The sequence below is a fragment of the Zalophus californianus genome, chromosome 8 (assembly GCF_009762305.2).
Source record: "Zalophus californianus isolate mZalCal1 chromosome 8, mZalCal1.pri.v2, whole genome shotgun sequence".
NCBI lineage: Eukaryota > Metazoa > Chordata > Mammalia > Carnivora > Otariidae > Zalophus > Zalophus californianus.
In genome coordinates, this window is record NC_045602.1 from 139,792,901 (window position 1) to 139,817,923 (window position 25,023).

Consider the following 25,023-nt stretch of genomic DNA (forward strand, 5'->3'; position numbering starts at 1 on the left):
GCCAGTCCAGGATTGGCTACAGATGAGGCATTAGGCCCAGGAGCCCCGGACTCCTGGTGAAGTGCTCGTGGGAGGAGACGGCTCACCGCCCTGACCGGACACAGCTGGTGCAGTCCAGGCCTGCAGCTCCCAGACCCAGACCGTGTGCACGCGGGTCTCCTTTGGGACCTCATCATTCCTCTCAGCAACTGGGGGTCACAGAGGGAAAGCAAGGCAGAGGTGGGGGCTGGGGTTTCTTTCTTAAGCATTTGTCTCATTAAACAAGCAGGAAAAGCACAAGGAGAAGGAAACAGGTCTGCAGGCCTGTTTGTCTGTCCTCCCCTGAGGTCAGCGGCCTTCCTGCTCCACTTGGTTCTCTCCATGTGCTCTCTCCCTTCCCCCCCCCCCCCCGTCTCCGTCTGTCTGTCTGTCTCTTGCCGGGGAGGCTCTGGTGTGGGGCACCTAAGCATCACACGAAGCCAGTGTCTGGGGGGCATCGGGGAGGACTCAGAAATGACCCCCAGCACCCCTCTCTCAGGAAGCGTTCTGCAGCTGACATACGCTCGCTTCCTTAGTTTTCTTTATTCTCCAGTGGCCCCTGGAGAAGCCTCTGCTCCTGTCCCCCCACCCCACCCCATCCTGGGGCTGGAAAGCGACAGGAGGCCCCGCCCTGCACTGAGGAGCTGCAGTGGGGCTCCCTTCTGTCCCAGAACCCTCGAGGGAGGGCCTAACGATGCCCCCATTTTACAGATGGGGAAAGGGAGGCTCAGGGGTGTCAGGGGACTTTCCCACAGCCCAGAAATGGCAGCGGTCGGATCTGACTCCAGGCCTGTATAACTCCAGCAGGAGCCTGGGACCGGGGCTCTGTAGTGCCTCCTCACCCTGCCACTAAGAGCTGGAAGGAGCAGCACAACGTGCCTGGGAGGAGGATCTGCCCCCGCAGGCTCCCTCCGTGATGGCTGGCACAGGCCTGGGAGGTAAGAACGCAGGCTCTCAGGCCTCCCTACCGGCCAGGAGCATGCTCAGCCCCCATCTTGATTGGGCTGCATTTAGTGCTCCTGATCCGCACCTCCCTGGTCCTGCTGGCCTGGGGGTCAGTGCAGGTCGGTTAACGGCTGTCTGTCTCTCCTGGGGTGTCACCCAGCCCGTGCTCCCTCCCCCTTCCAGGTCCCTGGTGCTGTTCCTGTTCTGTACACCAGCCCCTCGGGCCTCCCTGGGGGCCCCAAACTGGACATGCTCGCATCTGGACCACACCCTCTCCCCTCCCCCACCCCGGGCCAAGCTCCTGCCTCTCCCGACAATCCACCTGTCACCCTGCACCTGTCTCACTCCCTTCCAGCAGCAGCCTAGCCTTGAGAAAACAGAAGAGACAGGCCGAGCCCCGCCCACCTGCCACGAGCATTCATCACGCTAGCTGTCACGTCCTGCTTCATGCTGCACCCCGACACCCAGCCTCTACCTCTGCCCGGGGGAAGCTTGCCTGGGGTGGGCTGCAGTAGTGTGGGTTGGTGCCCTGGTGGCTCTCCAGCATCTCGCCTTCTGGCCCCCCAGCTCCTCAGATCTCTGGTCCTAGGGAACCCACCTCCCCCTGCGGCTCCAGGGCCAGAGCTTGGGGCTCAGATGCCACAGGCTGGCACAGACCTCCGGGCCCCTGATTAGCTTAGAAGTGGACGCGTGACCCGAGCTAGTCCAATCAGAAGGAATGCCAGGCTTCTCGCTGGGATGCGGGTACAAGCTGGATGTGAATCAGGAGTTTGCAGCTTTAGAAGCTGCATCTTGGGACCTTAGGATAAAGAAGGAACCGCAAGGCAAAGACACAGGAAGAAACCTAGTTCTCGACAGTATTGTTGAGCTATTGGATCGAGCCTTGCCTGAAAGCCAATTTACCACTGGGCTTCTCATTGCATGAATTGATAACTTTGTTGTTAAGCCATTTGTGGTTGGATTTTCTGTGTCTAGCAACTAGCATCTAGAAAGATTCCTGACTAAGCTAGGCATGGGAGGGGCTAAGACTGAGTGTGGGGGTCCTTACTGTCTGGCTCCAGGATCTGAGCCATCAGGCTTGCAATCCGAGGAACTGGCCCAGTCTCAACACATTTTTAGCTGTGATTCCTTAGCCAGTGTGGACGAGTGTGATTCGGCACAGCTGCAGGCTCCTTGGTGTTGGGCGTGGGATGGTAGCTCAGGGCTTTCGGGAACAAGTGTACCTTTGTGGCGAGGCACAGCCTCTCCGATTAGCACAGCCGTATGTTCTGGCTTCCCTTCTGTTTCCTTCTGTCCCCGGCCCCAACTCATCCTGTGCTTCATTCACAGGCGATGCCAGGGAGTCTGATGGGGCAAGCCAGCCAGGCCCTTCTCCCCTTGGGACCGAGTCCTGCCACTCACAGGCCAGAGCCAGGAGCATGGCAGCCCCAGACCAAGCTCACGGTCTTCTCTCCAGATGCAGGACAAAGCCATTTCAGGAAGGACCTGGTGGTGGAGAACAGAGAACAAACACAGGGGTCCTCAGGAGGGGATGCGCACTGTCCGACGCACCTGTGCTTGGCCTCGCCACCCAACGCAGCAGGGACAATGCATATGTGCTTCTAGCAGGACAGGGAGACAACACAGCAGGGAGAGGGCATGAGAAACAGGCATGCTCACAGCAGGACACTTGGTACAAAGATTCTGGGAAAAATTGGCTAGAATCTATGAGAATTTATCCAGTGCTTGCACTTCCAGAGATCAATGCATCCATGGCCGTAGAGAGGTCATTGTACCCGGATGTCCAGTAAACCATGAGGATGAAGCAAAATAATAACAAAGCGATAATGGTGATAACAGAACCCCCAGTTTGCACTGCTGGGTCAGTTAGAGAAATTCCACTGTGGATCTGTGGTTAGGAAGAATGAGGTCCCACTGCAAAGGCAGATGAGAGAAAGTGCCACAGAGGGAGGTGCTGCATGTATGTTGATTTGGGAGACCCCGTCTGGGCGGGTCTACCCCAAACTTTTGGCCATGGCCACCTCTGGAGGGGCCTGCACTAGGACCCAAGAGGCCCGCATAGCACCCTGAGGCAGGGGGTGCTTCCTTCCAGCTCCGTGAGCCCCTGCCTGGCACGCGGGTGAATGGGCCCCCCAGCCTCAGCGCATTCCTGCCCACTGTGGTTTGAACCTGTTGTGATCTTGGTGGCAAAGTGGGACCCAGCAGTTGGGCCTTAGGAGTTTACCCCCAGCCACCTCTGTGTGAGGGGCACTGAACGACAGGGAGAGGAGGAAGGCGTGGGCCAGCCTGCCCAGACCACAAGGCAGGCTGGGCAGGGCAGGGAAGAGGGCTCAGAGCGCGGGGAGGAAGGCCTGAGTTCCAGGACATGGGGCAGGGCAGTCACCAGACCAGAGCCCAAGTTCCCGGGGGGGCCAGGAATACCAAGTCCAGACCACTGGACTTTATTCTGGAGACTGACGATGCCCGGGCGGCACCTGGGCAGGAAACCATGAGGGAGTTCCTGACGGCAGTGGGCGAGTCCAGGGGCTGGAGGACACAGTGGTTCTATGCCAGATAAACCTGGGCCTCATCCCACAGCCCTGAGCACAAGCTGTGTGAGCTCGTGTGAGACACGGTGTATCTCTGAGCCTCCGCCTTCTCCCCTGAATGGTTCCCACTCCTGGGGCCAGGGAATGGTTGGGGGCTCTTCCTGGCTGTGGTCAGGGTGACCAGGTGTGGCCCCACAGGTTGAAGATTGTGACTGAGAGCATGGGAGATGTAAGAGAGAGAAAGGAAAAACTGCTGGGTCTTTGCCTCCACTGAGAGCTGCTGGCATCTGTCACAGCAAGTGCCAGCCCCAAGTGCCAGCCTCACGACCCACCGGTGCCTGTGGGGTGCAGCGCACAGGCTGCCCCTCGCATCCAGCCTGGTCAACAGGAGGCTCAGTGTGTAGGAGCCCACGCGGGATCCTGGCCCCAGGCCCTCCGGCTGGGAACCCCTACACCTTTCTCAGCCCCTGGGATGTTTCCTTAAAACAGCTCTCAGGAGCTAAGGATGCCCCCCATTTCTCATGGAACCTGAGGCTCTGCTGTCCTCAAGGTCGGTTTAAGGGCTCGCTGGACGCCAGTGAGGGCCTCCAGGCCCAGAGGACAGGTGTGGGAAACACCCCTGGGCCCTGAGCTGAGCCCGACACAGTAGGTTTCCAAGATGAGCGGAGTCCAGAGCGATACCCAGGGCTCTGCTGACATCTGAGGCCAGGCTCCGCCTCTGCTGGTGGCCCTGGAGCCCTGGCCAGTTAACAGGATTAGAATGTCATTTCAAGGGGCGCCTGGGGGTGCTCAGTCGTTAAGCGTCTGCCTTAGGCTTGGGTCATGATCCCAAGCTCGTGGGATCGAACGCCGCATCGGGCTCCCTGCTCAGCGGGAAGCCTGCTTTTCCCTCTCCCACTCCCCCTGCTTGCGTTCCCTCTCTCGCTGGGTCTCTCTCTGTGAAAATAAATAAATAAAATCTTAAAAAAAAAAAAAATAATAATGTCACTTCAAGATGCCCATTGGTCCCGCCCCGCCCCGAGGCTCCTGGCCCTCCGGCCCGCGGGCTGAACCTTTGAGGTTGGATAGTGGGCTTCCTAGGAGGCGGCGCTCACGCGGAGTGCAGGGGCGCCGTCCGCGGGTGCGCGGCGGGGAGCGCGCGGCGGGGAGCGCGCGGCGCCCCACACCGCCTCCTGGCGGCCGCGTGCGGAAACGGCCCGGGTCCGCGCTGGGATTCCCGCACCCCAGCGCGTGGGTCTGGACCCCGGACGCGCGGCAGAGAAGCGCTCCGAGGAACTGTGAGGCAGTCTTTACTTCTCGCCGTGGCCTGGAGCCCTGGGCGAGCTGCCGCTGGGGTGCGCCTGCGCTTGGGGGCTGCACCCTTGCTCATCGCGCGACATTCCAATGAGGCTGACCCCGGGGCCTCTGGGGTCTGAGCGGCCTGGGACCGCCTCCGCCAGCTGCTGTCACGGGCCGGGGCCGCGGACTGTGTCACAGCTTCTGCAGCTGTGCGCAGCCGATACAGCAGGACCCGCCTCTCAAGGAAGCCCGGGCACGGCCCCTACCCTGGACACCCTGCAAGCCGCACCTACTGTCGCTTTGCCGATGGGTGACTCAGGACCGTGAACCTGAGCCTCACGAGCCTTCAGGCACGGACCCATACACACGGTACTGCGCACACCTATGCACCACTCACACGCACACATGGACGTGCATACAAGCACACACGTCTTTGTCCTTCCACATCACATACACACAAGCACACACAGACGCACACCCCTACACGCACATGCACACACAGCAATACACAATCACACGAACACGCGTGCACGGTGCGCAAATGTGCAAACCCAAACACGCTCACAGATGTGTGCACTTACACACGTGCACACACATGGCCCTCACTAGCCCTGTGGAGCTCCAGCTGCTTCCTCTGCCACCCCCTGCTGGCTGCTGGCTGGACCCCCTGGCCCCAGCTGACCCAGCTATGGGGCCCAGACAAGGCCACCAAGACTGGTGCTGGGTGTCCCGATCTGAAGACATGCCTGGTTACCCCCTGTGGATGCCCAGCTCCACACACCTGCCTTCCACTTTGAGGAGGGTGTTACAGAAGCTGGGTGAAAACCTCGGCTCCATTAAACCGGCTTTTGGACCTTGGGCAAATTGCTTCTTTGTTCTGCACCTCAGTTTCTTCATCTGAACAATGGGTTCATATCAGAGCATGCATGGTGGCTGTGCAGTTTAACAAGATCTTCCTTACCAAGCCCACAGCCTGACTTCTGGAAAGTGTTCAGGCAGTGTGGGCTCCTGGCCTGAAAGGGAATTGTAGACTTTTTTTCACCAGTGGGGAAACTGAGTCCAGGACAAAGCAGTGATTTGACGCAGCTCCACCAGCGACTTCACAGGGGACTTGCACTCCTGCCTGGCTTGCAGTGGCTTCCTTTCTGCCCACCTTGTGTAGCTGGTGCCAAGAGCCCTGCAGCTTTGTGTGGTCACTCACTGCACGGCTTTCATTTTGCTGCCCCAAGAATTCCCTTCAGTTCCATTCCCATCCAGAACTTCCCAGCCCCCAGGGAGGAAACCACAAACAAGATTGTATTACTGTAACTGAAAGTGAATGGACTGCTGGCAGTTCTAAAAGAAAAACAAATTATCTGAATAGTTTAGATGGAGTCATAGAACGTCTTCAATTTGTAGCTACATGTTCTGCCCATTCACCACTCCATTGCCCGGACTCCGCTGTTGCCCTGTTGTTTGGACAATGTAAGAGCCTTCAGATCATGGAAAGAGACAAAAGCTGTCCAGATGTCGTGGGGCAGTAGGTTAGCCCTGGCCTTGGAAGGCCACCCATCTGGTCTTGGCTCCAGGGACGTACCTTCTCTAGGGATGAACATAGCCCCAGGCCTCCCAGAGCTTAGGGCAGGTGGGGGCTTGACCCTTTTGCTTTGTGATCGGAAAACTGAACATTCAGCCTTCACTTGTTGTTTGGTCTAGTGGGTGCCAAATGCCGGCTCTAGTTCTGCTTTCCAGGAGGGTCTTCCCTCCTTCTCTCCTCCTTTTCAACATCCTCTCACGCCTCACAGCCCACCTCCTCCAGGAAGCCCACTGTAAATGCAGCACCTGGCTCTCTCTCTCTGAACTTGTGGAGCCTACAGTTCCGACCACAGGCTCTTGTGCTGAAATCTAGTCTTCTGTTGCCACCGTGTAGACCCTAGTGGTGCCTGTTTATTTCCGTGAACCCAGGGGCTCCTTCTGGAGGGTTCCCTCCGGCTGCAGGAGTACTCATGCTCAGCCAGGCACGAGGCAGGCCTGTGAGTGCTGGGAAGTCAAGATAAGCACCCAGGGCAGCTTTCAGCCAACCACGGAGGGAAACGCAGTGAGACCCCCTCCCCGTGTGCCCACCAGCGTGGCTGCCGTGAAAGCCTGAGAACCCACGTGTTGACAAAACGCGTGGAGCAACTGGAGCTCTCTAACTGCAGGGGAGAGTAGAAAATGGCACAACCATTTTGGGAGACTGGCAATTTCATATCAAGTTCTAAGTACACCTGACAATCACCCAGCAATTGTACTTTTAGGTGATTAAACGAGAGAAATAAAAAATATGCCCACAAAAAGACTGGTACATGAACTTCAAGGCAGCTTTATTCATAATATCAAAAACTTAAAAATGACTCCGGGGTCTAACAGAGTGGCATTGCATTTAGTGGCATACCATTCAGCAATTACAGGGAACGGAGGGCCGAGAGCTACAGCACGGATGACTCTGAAAACATGATGCTGAGCGAGAGACCCGGTAGGACACATACTGTAGGATTCCATTCATATGAAGTGCCTGGGGTAGATCCACCCACACAACAACGTGGGTGGATCTTCAAATCATTCTGTGAACTGAAAGAGGCCATTGGAAAAAGAGTACATATTGCATTCATTTATACAAATGTCTAGAACAGACCCAGCTAGGATGTGAGGATGAAGTAGGAACGGTGGTTGCCTCGGTGGGAATGCTCCATAACTAACTGATGGCGGTGGTTCCATGGGGTATGCATTTGTCAAGTCATTCAACTATACGATTACACCTCAATAAAAACGTTTATACGTGACCATTCCGAAAGTTACCTGGACGAAGAATATGCACAAAGAACACAGAAATATCCAGAAAGCACAAAGCAAACCACAGATCGCTTGCGACTCCTCCCTGCCCAGAGACAATCCTTTTAAAGGCAGTCTTTGCTGTAGGCGTCCTCGGGGACTCGGGATCCGGCCGCTCCCCAGGTCTGCAGCCTGCAGGTGACCGCCCTGCTGCGCGCTCCGCCTGCCCCGCCGCCCCTCCAAACCCGCTCCCAGCCGGAGGACCCGGGGTCCTGCGGCCGCAGCCGGGCTCGGCCCCTGGTCACGGGTCCCTCCCCTGCGAGGTCCCCTCCACCGCACGCCAGGACTCCGCTTGCCCCCCGGCCCTGGGAGCCCCGCCCCCGCCGCGCCTTCCTAATCAGCCCCCCGTGAACAGGCCGTCCCGGAGTCGTCCCCACGGAAGGAGGGTGCGTCTTCCGTGCTCGCCGCTGCGGACCGGCACCCGGCCGGTCCCCCCCGGACAGTCAGTCCCGCCCCGCGGACCGCGCCCGCCCCCCGCCGGCCCCCCGCCGGCCCCCCGCCGGCCCGCCGCGTCCCCAAGCTGACAGGGGCGTGGCCGCCCTCCGGCCCGAAGAGCGAAGGCGGAAGTCCCGCCCCGCCGGCCCCGCCCCCTCCCGCCCGGCTTCCCGTGATGCCCCGCGAGGCGCAACGTAGCCGGAAGCTGGTGGCGGCGGGGCGGGCGGCCGGCGCGCGTCCACGGAGCAGCTTGCGGCGCGCCCGAGCCCGGCGGACCCCGGCGGACCACCGGCGCGCGGGATCGAGTCCGGACCCCGCCCGGTAAGCGCGTGGCCCGAGGACCCGGCCCGAACCCCGGCCCGCCGCCCCTCTCTCCTCGGAAGCCGCCCCCACCTCGGTTCCTGGAACCCTCCCGCAGCCGCGGCCCCGCGCACCCCGCCGCGCCCCTTCCTCCTGGGGAAGGGGCGCAGCGTCCAGACGGACAGCGCAGGGCTGCAGGCTGAGGGGCTTCCGCCCTGGGAAGCGAGGGTTCCGTCTGGCGGGTGCGGGGGAGGCCGGTGTGGTCAGGAGCGGCAGCCTCGGGCTCGCCCGGTGCCGTGGACGACCCCCTCGGGAAGGGAGGGGCTCGAGCGGTCCTTTTCGGTTCCCGTGGGATATGCGTCCCGTCTGCCCTGCTCAAGGCTCCACCGCAGACCACCAACGCTGGGAAGGGATGTTGCTCGTTTGGGGCAGGCCTAACCCTCCTGCCGCGCTCTGGCCATGACAGTGCGCCCGTGGGGATGGCCGAGGGGGCGCTGAGCTCTCAGGCTTGCTCTGGCGTTGCTTCCCAGGACCCCAGCCCGCCCAGGTTCACAACAGATCCGTGCGTCCCGGGAGAAGGGGCTGTGCGTTCGCACAGGTGCTCTGGATGCTCCCGGTGGTTTCTGTCTGTCTTCGTCACTGTAACAGCCCCGGGGACCCAGTCCTGCCCCTCAGTCATCCCTTTTAATTAATTTGTGATACCGACAAGATCCCAACTTCAGGACCAAGCATTGTGCAGTTAACAAGTGGCCTACGTGGTGAACTAAGAAAAAGTGTCCTCATTTGGTTCAGCGTTTACTGAAGTTATGTCCACTTGCAGAAAAGCTGCATTTTACCGTCCTGGTTTCAAGCTTTAAAGAGTTCTTGGATGATTTTTCAAGATAAACCGTAGTTGTGGTTTTGAAAGTTAGGATGCATTTTCAGGTATCAGTTAGCATTTCAGAGAGTTGAAGGTTGCTCACATCCAAAACTGGTCCCCAAGGGGAATTTCTTTAAAATCAGGTCATTTCCTTTTCATATGTTACTTTGCTATTAGTTCTGCGAACAATTTGGTCTGCTTAATTTTATTTTACACAATTAGAAATTCGGAGCATGCTCAGCCCAGTTCTGACTTCTGTTTGCCGGTGCCTTTTGACCAGAATGTGAACCTCTGAGGGAAGGCACAGTTCTCTGGAAAGAGCACAGGGCTGAGTATGGAGACTGATCGGGCAGGTGTGCGTGTCAGCCCCGCACAGCAGGCCACAAGGGACTCTCCAGTGAGACAGATGTGTGCAAAGGGCTTTGTGGATTCAGACCCAGCCCGATGTCTCTCCAAGTGTGTGTGGTGTTTACCTGTTGATGCCTTTCGTGTGCGGTGGCATAGACGCTCAGTGTGCTGGAAGTATCCCACTTGAACGAGTCCTACCGGGATGATGTATTCAGGTGTTTGCTCTTGAGATCCGATGGTTTTGGTAGACTGTTACACGTAGCACGGAAAACTGCAGAGTGCAGAAGAGCCGCGGGTGAGCTCTGAGTTTTGTCCATCAATTGTAAAAAAATGAAAACCAATGTTTATTTGTTGTTTCCTTCAGCTAGCCTCAAAGTGGGCACTGATGAGCACAGCAGTCCTGGCCTTCCAGATTTAGAAAGTTTGGTTGTGCAGAGAGTCAGGGCTTCCACCCGTGGCTTATTCCTGCGTACTAAGATTACAGGTGAGGTACAGCCAGAGATCCTCCTGGAATGTTTACACTGCACGTCAGTAGAAAGCTCCAGCTTCACTATCAGCAGAGAAGCTGGCCGCATGAAATGTCCAGCAGCTGGGCAGGTGTCCAGTTCTGAGCCACTTACAGGGTCCCTGCGTGTTCTGCAGTGGGTGCGTGTTGCCATGAGAGTTAGGGGCAGCAGCTCACAGGCTCCGTTCACGGGTGAGGGGAGGGCAAGCTTCAGGGGGACACACGTGCAGTCGTGCATTGGTGGTGGTAGAGGTGGCCTGGGGCCAAGTGGTGACGGGGTGTGCAGGAGCATGGGGTTGCTTTATGGCCAGCACTGTGCGGCTCCCACCCCCTTCCTGCAGCTTGAATCTACTCTATCACTTTTCCTGGTCATGAATCCAGTGGGCTGTTGGTTGAACTTGAGCTTTGCCAAAGCTAGGAGCTACGTAAAGACAGAAATGGTTTTTCTCTTCAGCCTGAATTAAGGTGTGGTACCCCGGCAGTGTCCCCATGAGGCACGGTGGCAGGTGTGCCCTGCTGCGCTCATGCCGTCTGTCACGTCCACCCTCTGTGATGGGCCCATGGAGGACATCCCTGTAGGCCCCCCCCCAGACCGGCCTCTGCACGTATTGGTTGGGGCTGCCGCTTCAGCCCACACCACAGGCTGGGGAGTAGAAGGACGATGTTGCATGCAGAGAACTGGGGTTCCCTGTCTCCGAAGGTTATCGGCCCTAGTCTGAGGTGTTGGCCTTTCAGGTGGGCAGTCAGATTGAGCGGCCGGTCTGTGTAGGTTGTAGAAAGCCCATCCCTTGCTATGGGCTTCATCACAAGACGGGACGTTGTATAAATTACGCAGTGCGGGTGGTATATGATGCTTAGGCAAAGCGGACACCAGTAATTATGTTATTCTTAATAATTGTGTTGCCTTTGGTTGGAAACATCCAGACGGCTGTGGGTTTTTCTTAGTGTGTGGAGGACAGGTTCTTTCTGTAAGTGGTTCCCTCATGCCGCCTGTAGTGAGCAGTGGCATTACCCCATAGCTTCCATCCCGGCAGCTTCGTGGGATTTCTCTGAAGCTGTGTGTGCTAGTGTTTTTGCACTTACTCGTTTTCTTGTGAAGTAGCCTACTGGTAAGTTTTAAAACTTTGTGTTTCTCCTTTGCAGCATCATGGCCAGCCCCAGAACGAGGAAAGTTCTGAAAGAAGTGAGAGTGCAGGATGAAAACAACGTAAGCATCTGCTCTGCTCTGGTGCTTTGAGGTTTAGCAAACCTCTCAGAGCTCTCCCTGTTACTGTTAGTCTCGGGCCAGTCTCCTCTGCTCCCTCTTGGGGCCACCTGTCGGGTCTTTGGGGTCCCGGGGCCCCAACTGCCTGGGTGAGTCGCACGTGACCCTCTCCGCAGGTGTGTTTTGAGTGTGGTGCATTCAATCCTCAGTGGGTGAGTGTGACTTACGGCATCTGGATCTGCCTGGAGTGCTCGGGGAAGCACCGCGGGCTCGGGGTGCACCTCAGGTTAGTGCCCTGCCCCTGTTGCCTCGAGGGCCTCCTGCCGGGTGTGCGGTGACGGGGTAACGCGCGCCACCTTGCCTGCTCTGCGCTTCTGTCAGGGGAAGTGCCTGCACCAGATTCATGACCTAGGTGGGGGGCTCTTGGACGCCCAATGCTAATAAGTAGGTTGGCTCTCTGGTTTCTAGCTTCGTGCGCTCTGTGACCATGGACAAGTGGAAGGACGTGGAGCTGGAGAAGATGAAAGCTGGAGGGAACGCGAAATTCCGGGAGTTCCTGGAGTCTCAGGAGGACTATGACCCCTGCTGGTCCCTGCAGGACAAGTACAACAGCAAGGCCGCGGCCCTCTTCAGGGACAAGGTAGGGACCGGCTGACCAGGGGTGCCGCGGCTCTACCCGTGGGAGCTGTCATTCTCCTGTGGGCTCTGACCTCCCTGCAGAGGCCGTGCGCGGTCTGTCCACAGATAGGACACGTGGGCCGTCTTGTCCCACCTGGGGGAAAGGAGGTGGCACGTTGTTAGCAGAGGTGAAGAACGGGCTTTCCTCCCCACCCTCGGGGAGAGTGTCGCGTGCCCGCTCCTCTGTACGTGGTGGCTGAAACTCTGCCGCGGATGGCAGTGCGTCATCTGGGGTCAGAGCCACTGACCGAGAACTCGCCAGCACCGCTGTTCATTCAGAGTGAGACCCTGTCTCGGTGTTGACATGTGGCAGAGAGCCCCCAGCCCATGGCCGCTGAGCCTGGGAGGGACAGCAGACAGGACACGCTGGAGTGGGTGACGTCTCTGTCCTGGGCTGTCTAATGCCTGTGTCCCCTCGGCAGGTAGCCACTCTGGCTGAAGGCAGAGAATGGTCTCCCGAGTCATCGCCTGCCCAGAACTGGACCCCACCCCAACCCAAGGCACTGCCGTCTACTGCCCACCGGTAGCTATTCCTCTGGCCTCTTGTCTGGCTTCAGACTGTTCTGGGCCTGGCCCTGATCTTAGCCGTAGCTCAGGACCCCATATTGGTGTGGGAACAGCTCCCATTGTGAGTTGCTCCCGAGAGTCAGTAGGGACAACAACTCTGTAGGTCATTGAAGCAATACAGGCTCTCAGTAAAAATGCAGCCCATAAGCTGTGTCTAAGGTGAAGGGAGTACCTCCCCATTTCTCGAGAGCCCGTTTGGTGCAAGTCTTTCCCGACACGCACCCGTGACATGCGTGCATCTCTGTAGGAAACATCCTAGCTGAGTGTTGTTTACCTCCTGTGTCCTTTCTGAGGATTGTCCACCCCTGAGTGCAGGTGTGATGCGGACAAGCTGGTCCCCCTGCGTCCTCTTGCATGTCAGAGGCTGGTGTTCTGGAGTGACTGGTCCAGAGAAGGCTCCCTGTTTGCACCGTGGGTGCCCAGGGACCCCCACCCCACACCTGCACTGTGCATTTTATGTGGAAGGTCCCTGGACCACTGTTGATGTGCCTGCTTCAGCCTCTGTCTCTCCAGCCTCTCTGCTGTCTCCCTGCCAGCATGGGCAGGCGTGGAGCTGCTGTCCGGCCCTTTGGGTCCGGAGTGTGCCCGCTTGTTGCCAGCCTGAACCTGAGCTGCCTTTCAGACAGACTTGGAGGCCAGCTGGCTTTAGGTGCTCCATTCTTGGAGGAGCCCAGGTGTGACCAGGTGGATGTAACAGCATAGAGGCCCGCACAGATCCCTCAGGCACCTGCCCGTCCTCTGTTGGGCTCACTGACCTCTGACTCTCCCTTTCAGAGCCTCTGGCCACCCACAGAACTCGACCTCCTCCTCAGACAAGGCATTTGAAGACTGGCTTAATGATGACCTGGGCTCCTATCAGGGGTGAGGCCACGGGCAGCAGGGGTTCAGTCCCTCAGGGCTAGGGCCTGCTGCTTTCTGTGTGCAGGGCACGTCGAGCCCGCACGCATCACGCGGGTGCTGGTTGTGGCAATCCCTGGGCCAGCCCAGGTTTGAAGAGTGGTTTTGAGTGGAGAGAAAAGGAAAAAAGAACAGTTTTCCTTCTTGAAACCAGCCTGACCTGTAAGCGAGTTTTGTTCTTGGAGCTGTCGGATTAAATCATTTGGATGCTTCTTGTAATAATAGGCTGTTGGCTTTGGGTCTTGCCAAGGTTCCCTGGCTAAATGCAGCAGGAGGGTGTTCTCCGGTGAGCAGAGGGGAGCCTGACCTGTGTGCCCGCCTTGCTGTGGATGCACGTCCTCCCCGGGGCCCTCGCACCTCTGCCCAGGGCCTGGGTGCCTCCCGCCTCAAGGCTTTCAGGAGCATGCTGCTTCTTGTCTCCCTGTCAGGGCCCAGGAGAACCGCTATGTGGGGTTTGGGAACACGGTGCCGCCCCCGAAGAGGGATGAGGACTTCCTCAGCAGCGCTGTGTCGTCCCTGTGCTCGGTGAGGACCGCGCCCTGCCCCGCAGACCCGCAGCCGGCCCCGCCTACGGAACACCTCCCCTTTCCTTCGGCGAAGTTTTCTCTATGACCTGGCTTATTCATTCCGGTCCCGGCACGTGCAGTTGCTTACGTACTTTGTTACAGAATGTGTGTTTCCCACTAGCCAGGCGCGTTTCCTCCAAGCACAACATCCTGTGTGGTGTGTGCCCGGTCCTCCTGTCCTGCCAGAGCACTGGGCACAGCCGACCCCGGTGCTCTGCCCACCAGCCCCGCTCTCCAAGCCGCATGGGCTCTGGCACCCTCTGGGTTTGACGCTCGCAGCCCTGCGCTTTTGTCCTCAGCTTCAGGTCAAACCATCGTTTTCCAAGGAAACTTACTGTGTCTTTAGATGATGTTCGTTCATTGTAGCACTGTCTGTGATGGTAGCTGCTGACCCCCAGGGGTCTGGCCAGTGACGGCTGGCAGCGGCCTGTCTCTGGGTACCGCACGCGTGAAAAGGCGAGGAGACGTCCTCCACGCTAACAGGACAGGGTCTGCAGTGCCCTGGGGGGACGCAGCAAGTGCAGGAGGAGCAGACGTGATGGGTGAAAACGCAGGAAGCCCCCGGGAGCGGCCGTGTGTCCGCCGCCACTGTAGGGCCCTGCGTCCTGGGTGCAGTGGGAGGTCTGCTGAGCATCACTGTCTGCTGTCCTCTCCTGGTCCGCGACACATGCTGTTCCCGAAGTGGTGGAACTTGTCAGAAATTAAAGCTGCTCCTCCAGAGCCGCGGGCGGTGGCGGCCCTGGGCAGCCAGGGTCCCTTCTCCAGGTCCCACCCAACGTAGCGCGTTTGTGTTAGTGTCGCCCTCTTACGGGTCTTTAATTCACCGAAGAAGCTGAATATGCTTGTCTCCTGAGCTAAGGGTTCCTCTGCTTCCTTGGGGGGGAAGAGGCTCTGCTGGGAAGTTGGGGTTTGAGTGAGACGTGTGTGTCCGTAAATAGTTTCAGTCGGCTTTGGGGGCTTAGGGGGAAGACCTCAAACTCAGAACAGGTCTGCCCACAGACTAGGTGCCAGGCCCCAACTCCTTCGAGGGGAGGTAGGAAGGACCAAGGGCAAAGGGAAGAACCGGCACGTGCGTGCAGTGGAGGTCCAGGCAGGTGGTGCAGCACAGACGCATGTGCTGGGCCGGATGCCGTGGCTGCCAGGAGTCGGGGGCATGGTGTTCAGGTGTGCCCACAGCTTGCACACCTGTTCTCCGTGGGAATTGGGGTTGCTGCTGTTGAACGGGACCCCGGAGGTGGCCATCCTACAGATTTGGGGGCAGAATCCATCAGCCCCTCGCTGAGCGGTGGATGGCATGGCAGATAGCCTGCCTGTTCGGCCGCCTGTGGAACCTCGACGTGGCCTCTCTGTTGCTTCTTTCCAGGGCTGGAGCAGTTTTACCACCGGAGCGAGCAAGTTTGCCTCGGCCGCTAAGGAGGGTGTGAGTAGTCCATCCTAGTGCCTTCAGGCCCACACAGGCTGCTAGTCTGGGGTCTGGGGCAGACAGGGATCTTGAAGGGGCTCCGACGAGGGGTGGAGGGCGTTTCCAGCCACAGGGTCCCCTCCCAGGCCGTGTGCTGTTGGCCCCAAGTCCCCGAGGCTGCAGCAGATCTCAGGGCCCCGCCGTTCACTGCTTCAGTGGCAGGCATCCGTCTGCGTGTCAGAGATGAGCTGTGTGCAGAGGGGTGCCGCTCTAGGAGAGGGGTGTGCCATGCTCCAATGCGGCATATTGTGAGCCCTGCAGCCTGAGTGGTGCTGCCAGCCCTCCAGTTTCTGCTGCTGGGCACGGAGCAGGGTTCAGGCAGTTGGACTTCTCTCTTCCCCTTACCTGCTCCTCTGCCCAAGCGAGGGAGGGTTGGGGATTTAGTCAAGACACACGGGTGGGGAGTGGGTATGATTTTGGAAAGGAACAGGCAGAAACCTATCTGAGGACATTACCCCGGAGGGGAGACTGTCAGGGCGTCCGGCAGTTTTCCTGGTCAGCGTGGCCTTGGTGAGGAAGGTGACCTGTAGAAGGAGGAGCCCAGGGCAGGCTCAAGGGGCCGCCCGGCCAAGTAGGCCCTGGACAGGAACGTTCTGAGGGCCAGATGGGTGCCTGCAGCTCCACAACCAGCAGGAACCACGGGGCTGGCTCTGGGCCGAAGTGAAGGCGCTATGGACCTCTCTCCGTGCTCCCCGTGGGCCACAGTGCCCTGCGTCCTCCCCCATCTGGCCTGGCCTCGAGGGGCACCAGGCCCTATGGCACCAGCGCTCTGGCACGTGGCCTCCGCTGGTTCTCTCCAGGCCTCGTCCCTGGAGGGCACCGCCAGGAGGTTCAGGCGCCTCTCAGCGGGAACATCTATGGCCAGGCCTTTTCTTTCTTTGTTTATGAAACCGTTGGGGGTGCTGTGCTAAGGTGAGCTGTGGGATGGTCCCACGCTGGGCGCCAAGCAGGTGGCATGGCCTGGGCCACGGCAAAGCCCACAGCTGATGGGGCTGGGGTGGCCGCCCCCTCCTGGGGACCTGCTTCCCCTCCAGTGGAGCCTGGCCTAGTGGGCAGCTTTGCTGGGCCCCTCGGAGCTGCTGGGAGGTGGGAGGCCGTCAGGAGACAGACCTAGGATTGAGTGCTGAGTCCTGGGGATGTGCAGCTGGGGGTCTGGTGTCAGGACCGGTGACTGAAAGCCATGTTTCTTTTCAGGCAACCAAATTTGGATCTCAAGCAAGTCAGAAGGTAACAACGGAAGCTTCTGCGTTCTGTGCTGTTAAAGTTCCTAATTCTGTCCTGTCGTCGTCGTCTAGATTCCTGGTCTGCCCTCCTCAGGGCCTGTGCTTGGGAGGGGGTGTTTCTGTGTGCATCACTTCAGGTGCCTGTGGGTTAGCAGGGGGGTGAGAAAGTGCGCCTGTAAGGCCCTGCAGGGCTGAGGGCACCCGGACAGCTGTGAGGCTCGTGTGCAGTCGGCTTTCTGCACCCGTGGGCGGAAGGAAGCCTGGTGCTGCCAGGGCTGCGGGTTGTGGGGTGGGGCAGGCCAGCCCTCCGAAAATTCCCGGTTAGTTTCTCTCGTGGGTGGTGGTTTGGGGTGTTGGCGTTTCTCCTTTTTTTTCAAATCTTGGTTGGTAGCCCTGGCAGTCCCCAGGTGGTGGCAGGGCTCTGGACCGCCTGTGCTCCGGTGGTGGGGGTCAGGACACAGGCCGGAGGCAGCGGCCCCAGAGGCTGTCCCGGGAGGGAGGGTGGTTGGTGTTCGAGGACGGCCTGTCCCTGTCTCGGGCTCCTGACCTGCTTGTGCGCGTGTGGTTCTGGAAGTTGTACGTTGGGAGGGGAAAGCAGTGAGGTTTGGTGGCAGTAAGTGGGCACTCCAGGCCACTTTTGAGGACACGTGCTGGGGTGCCGCCACGAGAACGTGAGGCTCATTAACCCGTCTGGAGGTGCTTCCTGGTGGTTGCTCACCGCTGCTCCTGCCCGAGCTCGCTAGCTCTCTCACTTTCTCCCTCTCTCCCCCCTCCGCCCCAACCCGCTCCCTTGCTGTCTGGGTAAAGTTTTGGGGCTCCAAGCAGCAGCCCGAGATGGTAAGGCCCCAAGTCTGTTCTTGTGCATGCCTTTCCCCGTCTCTGTGCTGACCACGCGCTTTGCCCTGAGCTTCCCTGGACCGTGGCCTCTATGTGTCCTCGCTTAAGTGCCCTCACCCTCGGAGCTCCCCGCCAGCCTGCTGGGCTCCTGTCTGGCCCATCCATGCTGTTCAGGGACCCAAGACCCCGGCGGGAGGCCAGGGGTCCAGAACCGGGGGGGCACGGCTCCTCCCGGGGTGCGAGGAGCTACTGGGCAGGATTTTCATTTCACGGCTGGATCACCTCAAGCTCAGTGAGCAGAAGGGTTATCCCAGCGGTAAGGTGCTGACAGGTGTGCGGTTACCCTGTCCATCGAGGCTACTGCTTCCTGGCGTGCTCCCGCTTAGCTGCCCATCGTCCCGCCCCATCCTACCCACCCCATCCTACCCACCTTGGCTCTGTGGTCTTTCCTGAGTCAGGTGCCCAGTGGTGGGCAGGTGGGCTCACACTCCCTCCAGTGAACAAGGGTGCACCCGCCTGTACCCCAGCCGAGGGGGGTGGCATGTGACCTGCTGCCAGCACGCAGGCTGTCCTCACAGGATGGGATTGCGTGGGCTCCGATGGGAAGACCCGCGGGTGGCCGCGGGATTTGCTGCCACTCTGGGCCTCTTCCCTCTAGAGCGGGTAGGCCTGGGGCAGCGTCTCTGGCTGCCCCCCAGCCAGGGTGCCTGGGGGGCACTTCGTGCAACTGCCTTGGGTGCCATGGCTGCCGGGGCTGGAGGGGGTGGGGGGGAGTCCTGGGTGCTGGTGGGCCGCTCGCCATCTGCTGCCTTCCCTCGGTCAGCCAAGCTTGCGGCCACGTGCTGACCAGCGTCCTGGCTGACGTGCTGCCCGAGCTCACCTGACTTCCCTCTTGTCACACAGGCTTCGGAGCTGGGCCACAGTCTGAACGAGAACGTCCTCAAACCTGCCCAGGAGAAGGTAACGCAGCCGACACCCTGTCTCTCCGTCCCCACCCCCATAGGCCCTCGTTTCAGGGGAGCAGCTGGTGCTGGGGGTTTCGACTCCCACCAGTGCCGCGTGTCCCAGGGGGCCCCCACCCCCGGGCTCCGGGAGGCCTGGCCTCGAGCTCTGTTCCTCAAGAGTGCGGCTGGGTGTGGGCAGCACGGAGGCGGCTGACTGAGCCAGGGAGGCCCCGCAGCAGGCTGGGGCCTCGGGCGGTGCCAGCCTGCCGTCAGGAGGTTGTGGCTGACACAGAGGCCCCCCCGGTAGGATGCTGCATTTTCAGCAGCTTGGGCTAGAGTCGGCGGCCCCCACCCCCTCTTCCCTTGTGGGGAGGGGGCCGCCCAGGGGGAGACAGGGTCACACACAGCTGCCGCCACGGGTCTCTTCAGCGTGTGCTGATCTTTCTCAGAGACGGGTGACGGTGGGCTTTCTGCCGTTCGGCTGACAGCACTGTTTTAACCCACGCAGGTGAAAGAGGGAAAGATTTTTGATGATGTGTCCAGTGGGGTGTCTCAGTTGGCGTCCAAGGTAGGGCAGGCCCCACCTGGGACTCGGGCGCAGCCGGAAGCCAGTCTCCACATTCCGGGGCGCCCGGGCCGAGAGCAAGAAGGGCGTGGGCTCTCCGTGCCCCTGTGCGCTCGTGTGGCCTGAGTGCCCGCTGAGCGGTGGGTGAGGAGGCTCAGCGAGACGCTCCTATGCCGGTTGCCAGAGGAATATGGAAACAGCTTGGCGGGGGGAGGGTCTCTCACGTCTGCTAACTGTCGCTTTTTTTCTACCCTCATTCTGCTGCCGCTGCCCTTCCCCGGTGAGTGCAACCTTCCTGACATGCCGGTGGACGGCTGCCGTCCTCCCGGCCTCCTCCAGGCGGGTGTGCGTGTGCGTGGCCCCCTGCTTCCCAGCCCACCACTCTCCGCACGGGGAAGCCTGCAGGGAGCTTTGTGCACGTGCTGTTTCCTCGAGCTCCTGCGCCCGTGGGCCTGAGCCTGTCTGTGCTGTACACGTCTCTAAGCTTTGCCGGGACTTTGAGCGGGACAGCGTGTGTGTGCCGTGTGTGAGAACCCACCCTGAGCTGCCGCCTCCCGTCCCCTTCCAGGTCCAGGGGGTTGGCAGTAGGGGATGGCGGGACGTCACCACGTTCTTTTCTGGGAGAGCAGAGGACCCGTCGGACAGGTACGCCGGTTCCCTGGGTTTCTTCCCACAAGGCCTCTGGGAGGCAGTCGGCATCCCCGCTGGCGGACGGGCGTGCTATCCCCAGGGGCATGGGGGTCACAGCAGAATCGTAGATTCCGGCCCTGTGGTAACTGCTGCCGCCCAGGGCAGGGAGGGAGGGGGGAGGCCTGGAGAGGAGGGGCACCAGCGCTGATCCCCGTCTCCAGTCTGGGTAGGTGGGGCCGGCGGGGGCGCCTCAGTGGCCCTGTCCCCTCACTCACCGTCCGCTCCGGGCTGGCGTCCTGGCCTGTCTGCTGGAAGCCCGGTCGGCCTGGTTTCCAGTTCTTCAGCCGCAGGGTGGGCGGGGCGGGAAGTCCGGCCATGGTGGGGGCTACTGCTGGATGGTGGCACGTTTACTGTGCTCGCGGGCACAGGCCACACGTCTTCCTGATGCGCCATTTGGTGGTTCAGGCCGCGTGGCTGTGCTCATCAGGGTACAGCTCCGCTGAGGAGCTCTGCGGGGCCCCCTCTGTCTCGACAGTGCGGGGAGGGCTGATGCACTCAGGGCTCCCCTTTGCCCTCAGTCACTGCAGAAAACCAGTGTTGTATGTTTTCCTTCACGACGAGCTCCCTTTTGGGGTGGGGCTGACCCAGCGGGGCTCTGGCAGCAGGAGGCCTGAGTGCTTCTGGCAGGTTCTGTGCCCTGGACTCAGGTGGAGCTGCACGGGGGCCTTTCGCAGGCCCCGTGGGCGTCGAGGTCTGGGTGGGGCCTTTGCAGCCTGGGGCAGGACACCAAGGGATGGCCTGGTGGCTCAGGCCACTGTTCAGTCTCTCCCTGTCTTCCCAAGACCGCTGGAGGGCCAGAGCTACCAGAACAGCGGTGGGGACCACTCCCAGAACCGCGCCGTGGACCAGAGCTTCTGGGAGACCTTCGGGAGTGCTGACCCCAACAAGGGCCACAGGTCCCCGAGCAGCGACAGCTGGACGTGCGCGGACGCCTCAGCCGAGAAGAGGAGCTCGGACAGCTGGGATGTGTGGGGCTCGGGCTCCGCATCCAACCATAAGAACAGCGATCACAGCGACCTCGGGGAGGCCTGGGGGGGCGGTGGGGAGGGCAGAGCCACGACCGCCAAGAAGGCCGTGCCGCCCGCCGAGCCGGTGGACGACGGCTGGGGCGACCAAGACTGGTAGCCCCACTGAACCCCGGCCGCTGCGGTGGGCCCGCGTCTGCACTTTGCCCCCACACTCCTCCTGTCTGACCCCAGAAACCAGCCGCAGCGGGAAGACAGCACCTTGGTGGGAGCCGGGGGGTGGTGCTGCCGGCTGGCTCGGGCGCCGGCCCCGCGAGGCCACGGTGCGGGACGGTCCGTGTCTCTGCTGTGGTTCTGGGGCAGCCCGTGGGAACCTGAGCGGGGTGACGCGGGAGGCAGAGTGCTCCCGCAGGAGGTGGGCCGCGCCGTCATTCCCAGAACACCCTCTAATAAATCCTCCTGAGTGCCGTGCTGTGTGTGAGGCGTGCGTGCTCCCAAGTGTCAGGTCCAGGCTTGTTCCGGGCCAGCCTTTCCGCGCGAGGGACGTGCCCAGCTCCCTTCCCTGGCCCTGCTTCGCTGCCGGGGCCACTCTCCCGTGTCGCCTTTCCAGGCCTCCGCACACGGCCCCAAGGCCTGGGTCCTTCGCCTGCGCTCTCACTTAGCCGTGCCCGTCTGAGCCGAGGCGGCACCCCCAGGATGCCCCAGACGGCTGAGGAACAGGGTTGTGAAAGTGAAGCGTAGGGAGGGGGAAGGCAAGCCGGCACGCTCCCTCCCGAGCCCGGGTCTGGAGGTGCATGGCCGCAGGGTGGGCTTTTCGAGGAGCTACGTGGCGTCTGGCCCTTCCCAGCGAGGTGTGCATTTGTCGGTCTGGCTTGCTGCTGCGTCTCCACTAGCACCTAGCTGTGCCCGCCACAGCATCCTGCCCGTGCTGTGCTCCCAGGGCTCGGCTTGTGGTGACGGATGGACCCCCTCGTGCGCGCAGAGCTCCCCTGGCACTGAGCATCCGCGGGCTGCCACCCCCTTGTCCGTGGTCATGGTCGATACTGACGAGGAGCCTTTCTCCACGTGAGCCGCGGCTGTGGTGGGTTCTCCGTCCCCACACCCCCTTCCTCTGGCTCTTAGGTTGCTGTCAGCCGCCCTGTGACCAGGCACTGCGTGTGCCTGGGTCCTCCTGGGTGATTTGTGCCGACGCGTCCACCACAGCCTCTGGCTGCTGCCAGCTGTTCACGTCCCAGGACAGGCCCTCTGAGCGCGAGCGCTGGTGGCTGCCACTGTCGGTCTGGCGTGTCCGAGCGGGCGGGCACCGCGGGGCCGTCTTGGGACAGCCCGCTAGCGCTCACCTCTCCCTTGAGGAGGACCCCCCCCGGAGGGACAGGGACGCCCAGTGTGGAGCAGCTGTGTGTTTGCCGCTGTGAGGGCCTCAGTCACTGAGCACCAGCCGGCTGTCCCTGAGGGGAGGGGAAGCCCCCGAGCAGGCGGGGACCCAAACCCACGGTCGGTCTGCCTGCCGGGGGCCAAGTGTCCGAGGGTGACGGTGCTCAGGAGGAGCCCAAGCGTCGGGCATCCACGCCCCGTCGGGGCAGGTGCTTGGTTTCCACACTGGGGCCCTTACCCCGTCGGGATGGGAGCGCGTGGATCTGCTGGCAGCTTGTGAGGCTTTAGCGGTGCCCAGGCTGTTCTTTCCTGTGATTTCTCGTCTAGAGGCCACGTTCCGTTGGGAGTGAGTCGCCTTCAATGCCGCATGCAGTAAGTAGGGTGGCGTTGAGTTTTTAGACGTGTGCTGGCAGAGGGCACTCTGCTTCCCAGATCCCCTTCTAGAGTGCTGGGACGTGGTGGCCCAAGACCCCTCACGGGCAAAGACGGGTGCTCTTGTGCCCGGGATGGGACGCAGGGTCTTCCACCTCTGCGAGGTCCGGGGGCTCGAGCATCTCCCTGGTCCTCTCCTGTACAGGGGTCACTGGGCACAGAGCAAAGCAGAGTGATCTGGGTGAACACCACGTGGTTGCAGGTGGCACAGGGCTCCTGGAGGTGCAGGTGGGAGGGCAGGGGCGTCTCCAGTGGGTGTCTGCCTGGGACCTGGGGCCAACGGCGGCTCTCCTGGCTCTGGGTAGAAATGCTTGGAAGCCGTGTGTATCCTCCCGAAGACACTTGGTGGGGAAGTAGTCGGAGGCTGGCAGAGCCGGGGGACACTGAGTGCACTTTCCAGAATGGAAGCTCTCTTCCTGGGTGGTCTCCCACAGGTCATCCTGTTTGGGTGGGGCGTGGCCCTGAGGGGCTGGATCCTGCACATGACAGACCCAGGGTCAGTTTCTGGCCGAATCCAGTGGTCCTCACCCCCTCTGGCCTGCATGCGGGCCCACCCAGACCCCAGCTCCAGGACGCTGGGCCGACCAGGGACTGGTGTGACCACGAGATGAGGCCTCCTGGTTGCTGCAGATCCCTCGCCAAAGATGCTGAGACTGACCAGCAGGTGCACCAGGCCAGCCCTGCTTAGCTTCCTTCTCTCTCTGGACTTCCCTGTGACGTTCCGCACTTCCTCCTGGCCGTGCCCCTCACACGGGTCCACCACTGCCACCCAGTCCAGTCATCCGGTGGGCCTCCGTGCCTACAAGTCCCAGTGCTGCGACTGTCCTGGGACCTCACACCCAGAACTGGGGCCTTCCTGGAGCCTTACCCTCGGCCCGGTCTGGTCTGCACCCCGCGTCCCACCGGCCCTGCTGGGTCTGACCCAACTGATACGGTTGGGTGGCTCAGCCCCTGCAGCCCTCCTCACAGCTGGGGCCCAGGGTAAGTGGGACCTGTGCTTGGGGTGGGCTCAGGGTCGCTACCTGCACGCTGCAGTGAGGGCCCATGATGGGCGACGGGCCGGCCAGCACGCAGTGCCGTCCTTTCTCAGTGACCCGGGTCAGTCCTGACACTGCTGGCCGGTCTCGGGCTTCCGGGCTCACAGGTAATGAGCTCCTGCTCTGTGCAGGACTCCAGGGTGGGTACACAGGTGAGGGGTGGACAGCGTCCAGCTAAGGGTGCGGAGGAGTTGACTGGCTCGTATGTGTGGAGGGTGACGCCTCGGCGGGGTGCGTGTGAGTGCGTATGTGTGTCCCGAGCGCCCACGAGCCACGCCTGGACCCTGTCCGGGGCATGATTGTCCGTGGTTGCTGTGCCCGGCGCTCTCTGCTGGTCCGCACTCGGGCGTGTGGGTCCCAGGACTGGGCAGGTGCCCAGCACCCTGGGCACGGCGTCCATCAGCACTGGTGTCCTGGTGTCCAGCCGCGGGTCCTCAGGCTCAGGCGGCTCCCGGGCTATGGCAAGTCAAAGAGCTCCATCTGGCCTACGGCCTGAGGCCCTTCCCAGCCCCCAGGAGGGTAGCTGGGCTCACAAAGCCGTCAGGACGGGGGTGGGGTGGGGGGAGCCAGAGGGGCACTCGGGCACCTGGAGCCAAGCCACCTTGGTTTCCTGGCCCAGGCTTGGGACCGTGTGCCCCCACCCCCCAGCCCTGTTCCCAGGTTTGGGGCTGGTGGATCGGCAGGGGTGAAGCAGTGTCCTCCCTGTGGCCAAGAGTGCGGGGAGGGGCTGAGCCCCCCTGGGAGTCGGGCAAGGGCTCCCCTCCCCCTGCAGCATCTTTGCCCACCGAATGCTGCCAGCCTGCAGTGAATACCATGTCTCAGACTGTCGGCTTCTCCCAGCCCAAGAGCCCCGTGCTACACCTCCCCCCAAAGTGCCTCTGTCTCTGGAAGCTGGACCCCGCGTGGGACGCCAGCCCTGCTGGGCTCCTGGTTGTCAGCTCCCCTCACCCCTCAGCTGCCTGGGGTGGGTGGTCCCGGGTCAGGTAGGTCCAGGGGTGGGGCTGGAACGGGGTCTGGTGTGGTCAGTGTCCCCGCCCAGGCAGCAGGCCTGGGGTTCCGGGCCTGGGGCTGTCCCACTGGCTGGGAGGGGCCGAGCTTGGCTGGCCCTTCAGACCCGGGAGGGCCGAGGGGAAGCCAGGAGTGCAGGGGAGGCTTCCAGGCGGGGGCCAGAGTGGGCCTGGGCTGACGCTGGAGGAGTCGGGAGGAAGTGATGTGCCCCCCACCCCCGGCCACCAGAGGCACGCAGCCCGTCATCTGTCCACACGTGATGTCCGTGGTCCCTGAGATGCCTGTCCCGTGATCGCTGCTTTGGGGCCAACCCAGAGGAGTGAGGGATAAAGGTGTTTGGCGCCGTGGGATCCCTGCCCTGCGGCGACGGGGTCCTTCGTGCTGGGACTCTCTGCCCCCACTCTTGGGCTGTAGCTGGGAAGGGGGGAGAGCCTGGGGAGGGGAGGAGGCCAGGGCTGGGCCAGGGGGTGGGCTGAGGCAGTGACGTTGGAGGGATAAGGACCTTCAT

The 25,023-nt window shown here is 61.2% G+C and overlaps 1 protein-coding gene across 8 annotated transcripts; it reads left to right on the forward strand.

Annotated features, from left to right (window-relative positions):
• Nucleotides 1-8,256: 8,256 nt before the first annotated feature.
• ARFGAP1 (ADP ribosylation factor GTPase activating protein 1) lies at nt 8,257-21,132 on the forward strand. Of its 8 annotated transcripts, none has more exons than XM_027623464.1 (14): nt 8,257-8,375; nt 11,210-11,273; nt 11,447-11,556; nt 11,739-11,910; nt 12,371-12,471; nt 13,290-13,376; nt 13,841-13,937; nt 15,342-15,398; nt 16,635-16,667; nt 17,471-17,500; nt 18,404-18,460; nt 18,953-19,012; nt 19,578-19,654; nt 20,482-21,132. In XM_027623464.1, the coding sequence occupies exons 2-14, from the start codon at nt 11,214-11,216 to the stop codon at nt 20,822-20,824; spliced, it is 1,284 nt and encodes a 427-aa protein (XP_027479265.1). In that variant the 5' UTR covers nt 8,257-8,375; nt 11,210-11,213; the 3' UTR covers nt 20,825-21,132. The 8 variants fall into 8 exon arrangements, with proteins under 8 accessions (XP_027479265.1, XP_027479267.1, XP_027479268.1 ...); XM_027623471.1 differs by having other exon boundaries at nt 8,291-8,375; nt 11,447-11,482; XM_027623466.1 differs by lacking the exon at nt 18,953-19,012.
• Nucleotides 21,133-25,023: the final 3,891 nt, after the last annotated feature.

Bases quoted from the DNA above. Each gene is read 5' to 3' on its own strand.
- ARFGAP1 (XM_027623464.1), top strand. From the start codon at position 11,214: ATGGCCAGCCCCAGAACGAGGAAAGTTCTGAAAGAAGTGAGAGTGCAG. The intron at 11,557-11,738 runs GTTAGTGCCCTG...TCTGGTTTCTAG, and splicing joins GGGCTCGGGGTGCACCTCAG to CTTCGTGCGCTCTGTGACCA. The intron at 13,377-13,840 runs GTGAGGCCACGG...TCTCCCTGTCAG, and splicing joins GACCTGGGCTCCTATCAGGG to GGCCCAGGAGAACCGCTATG.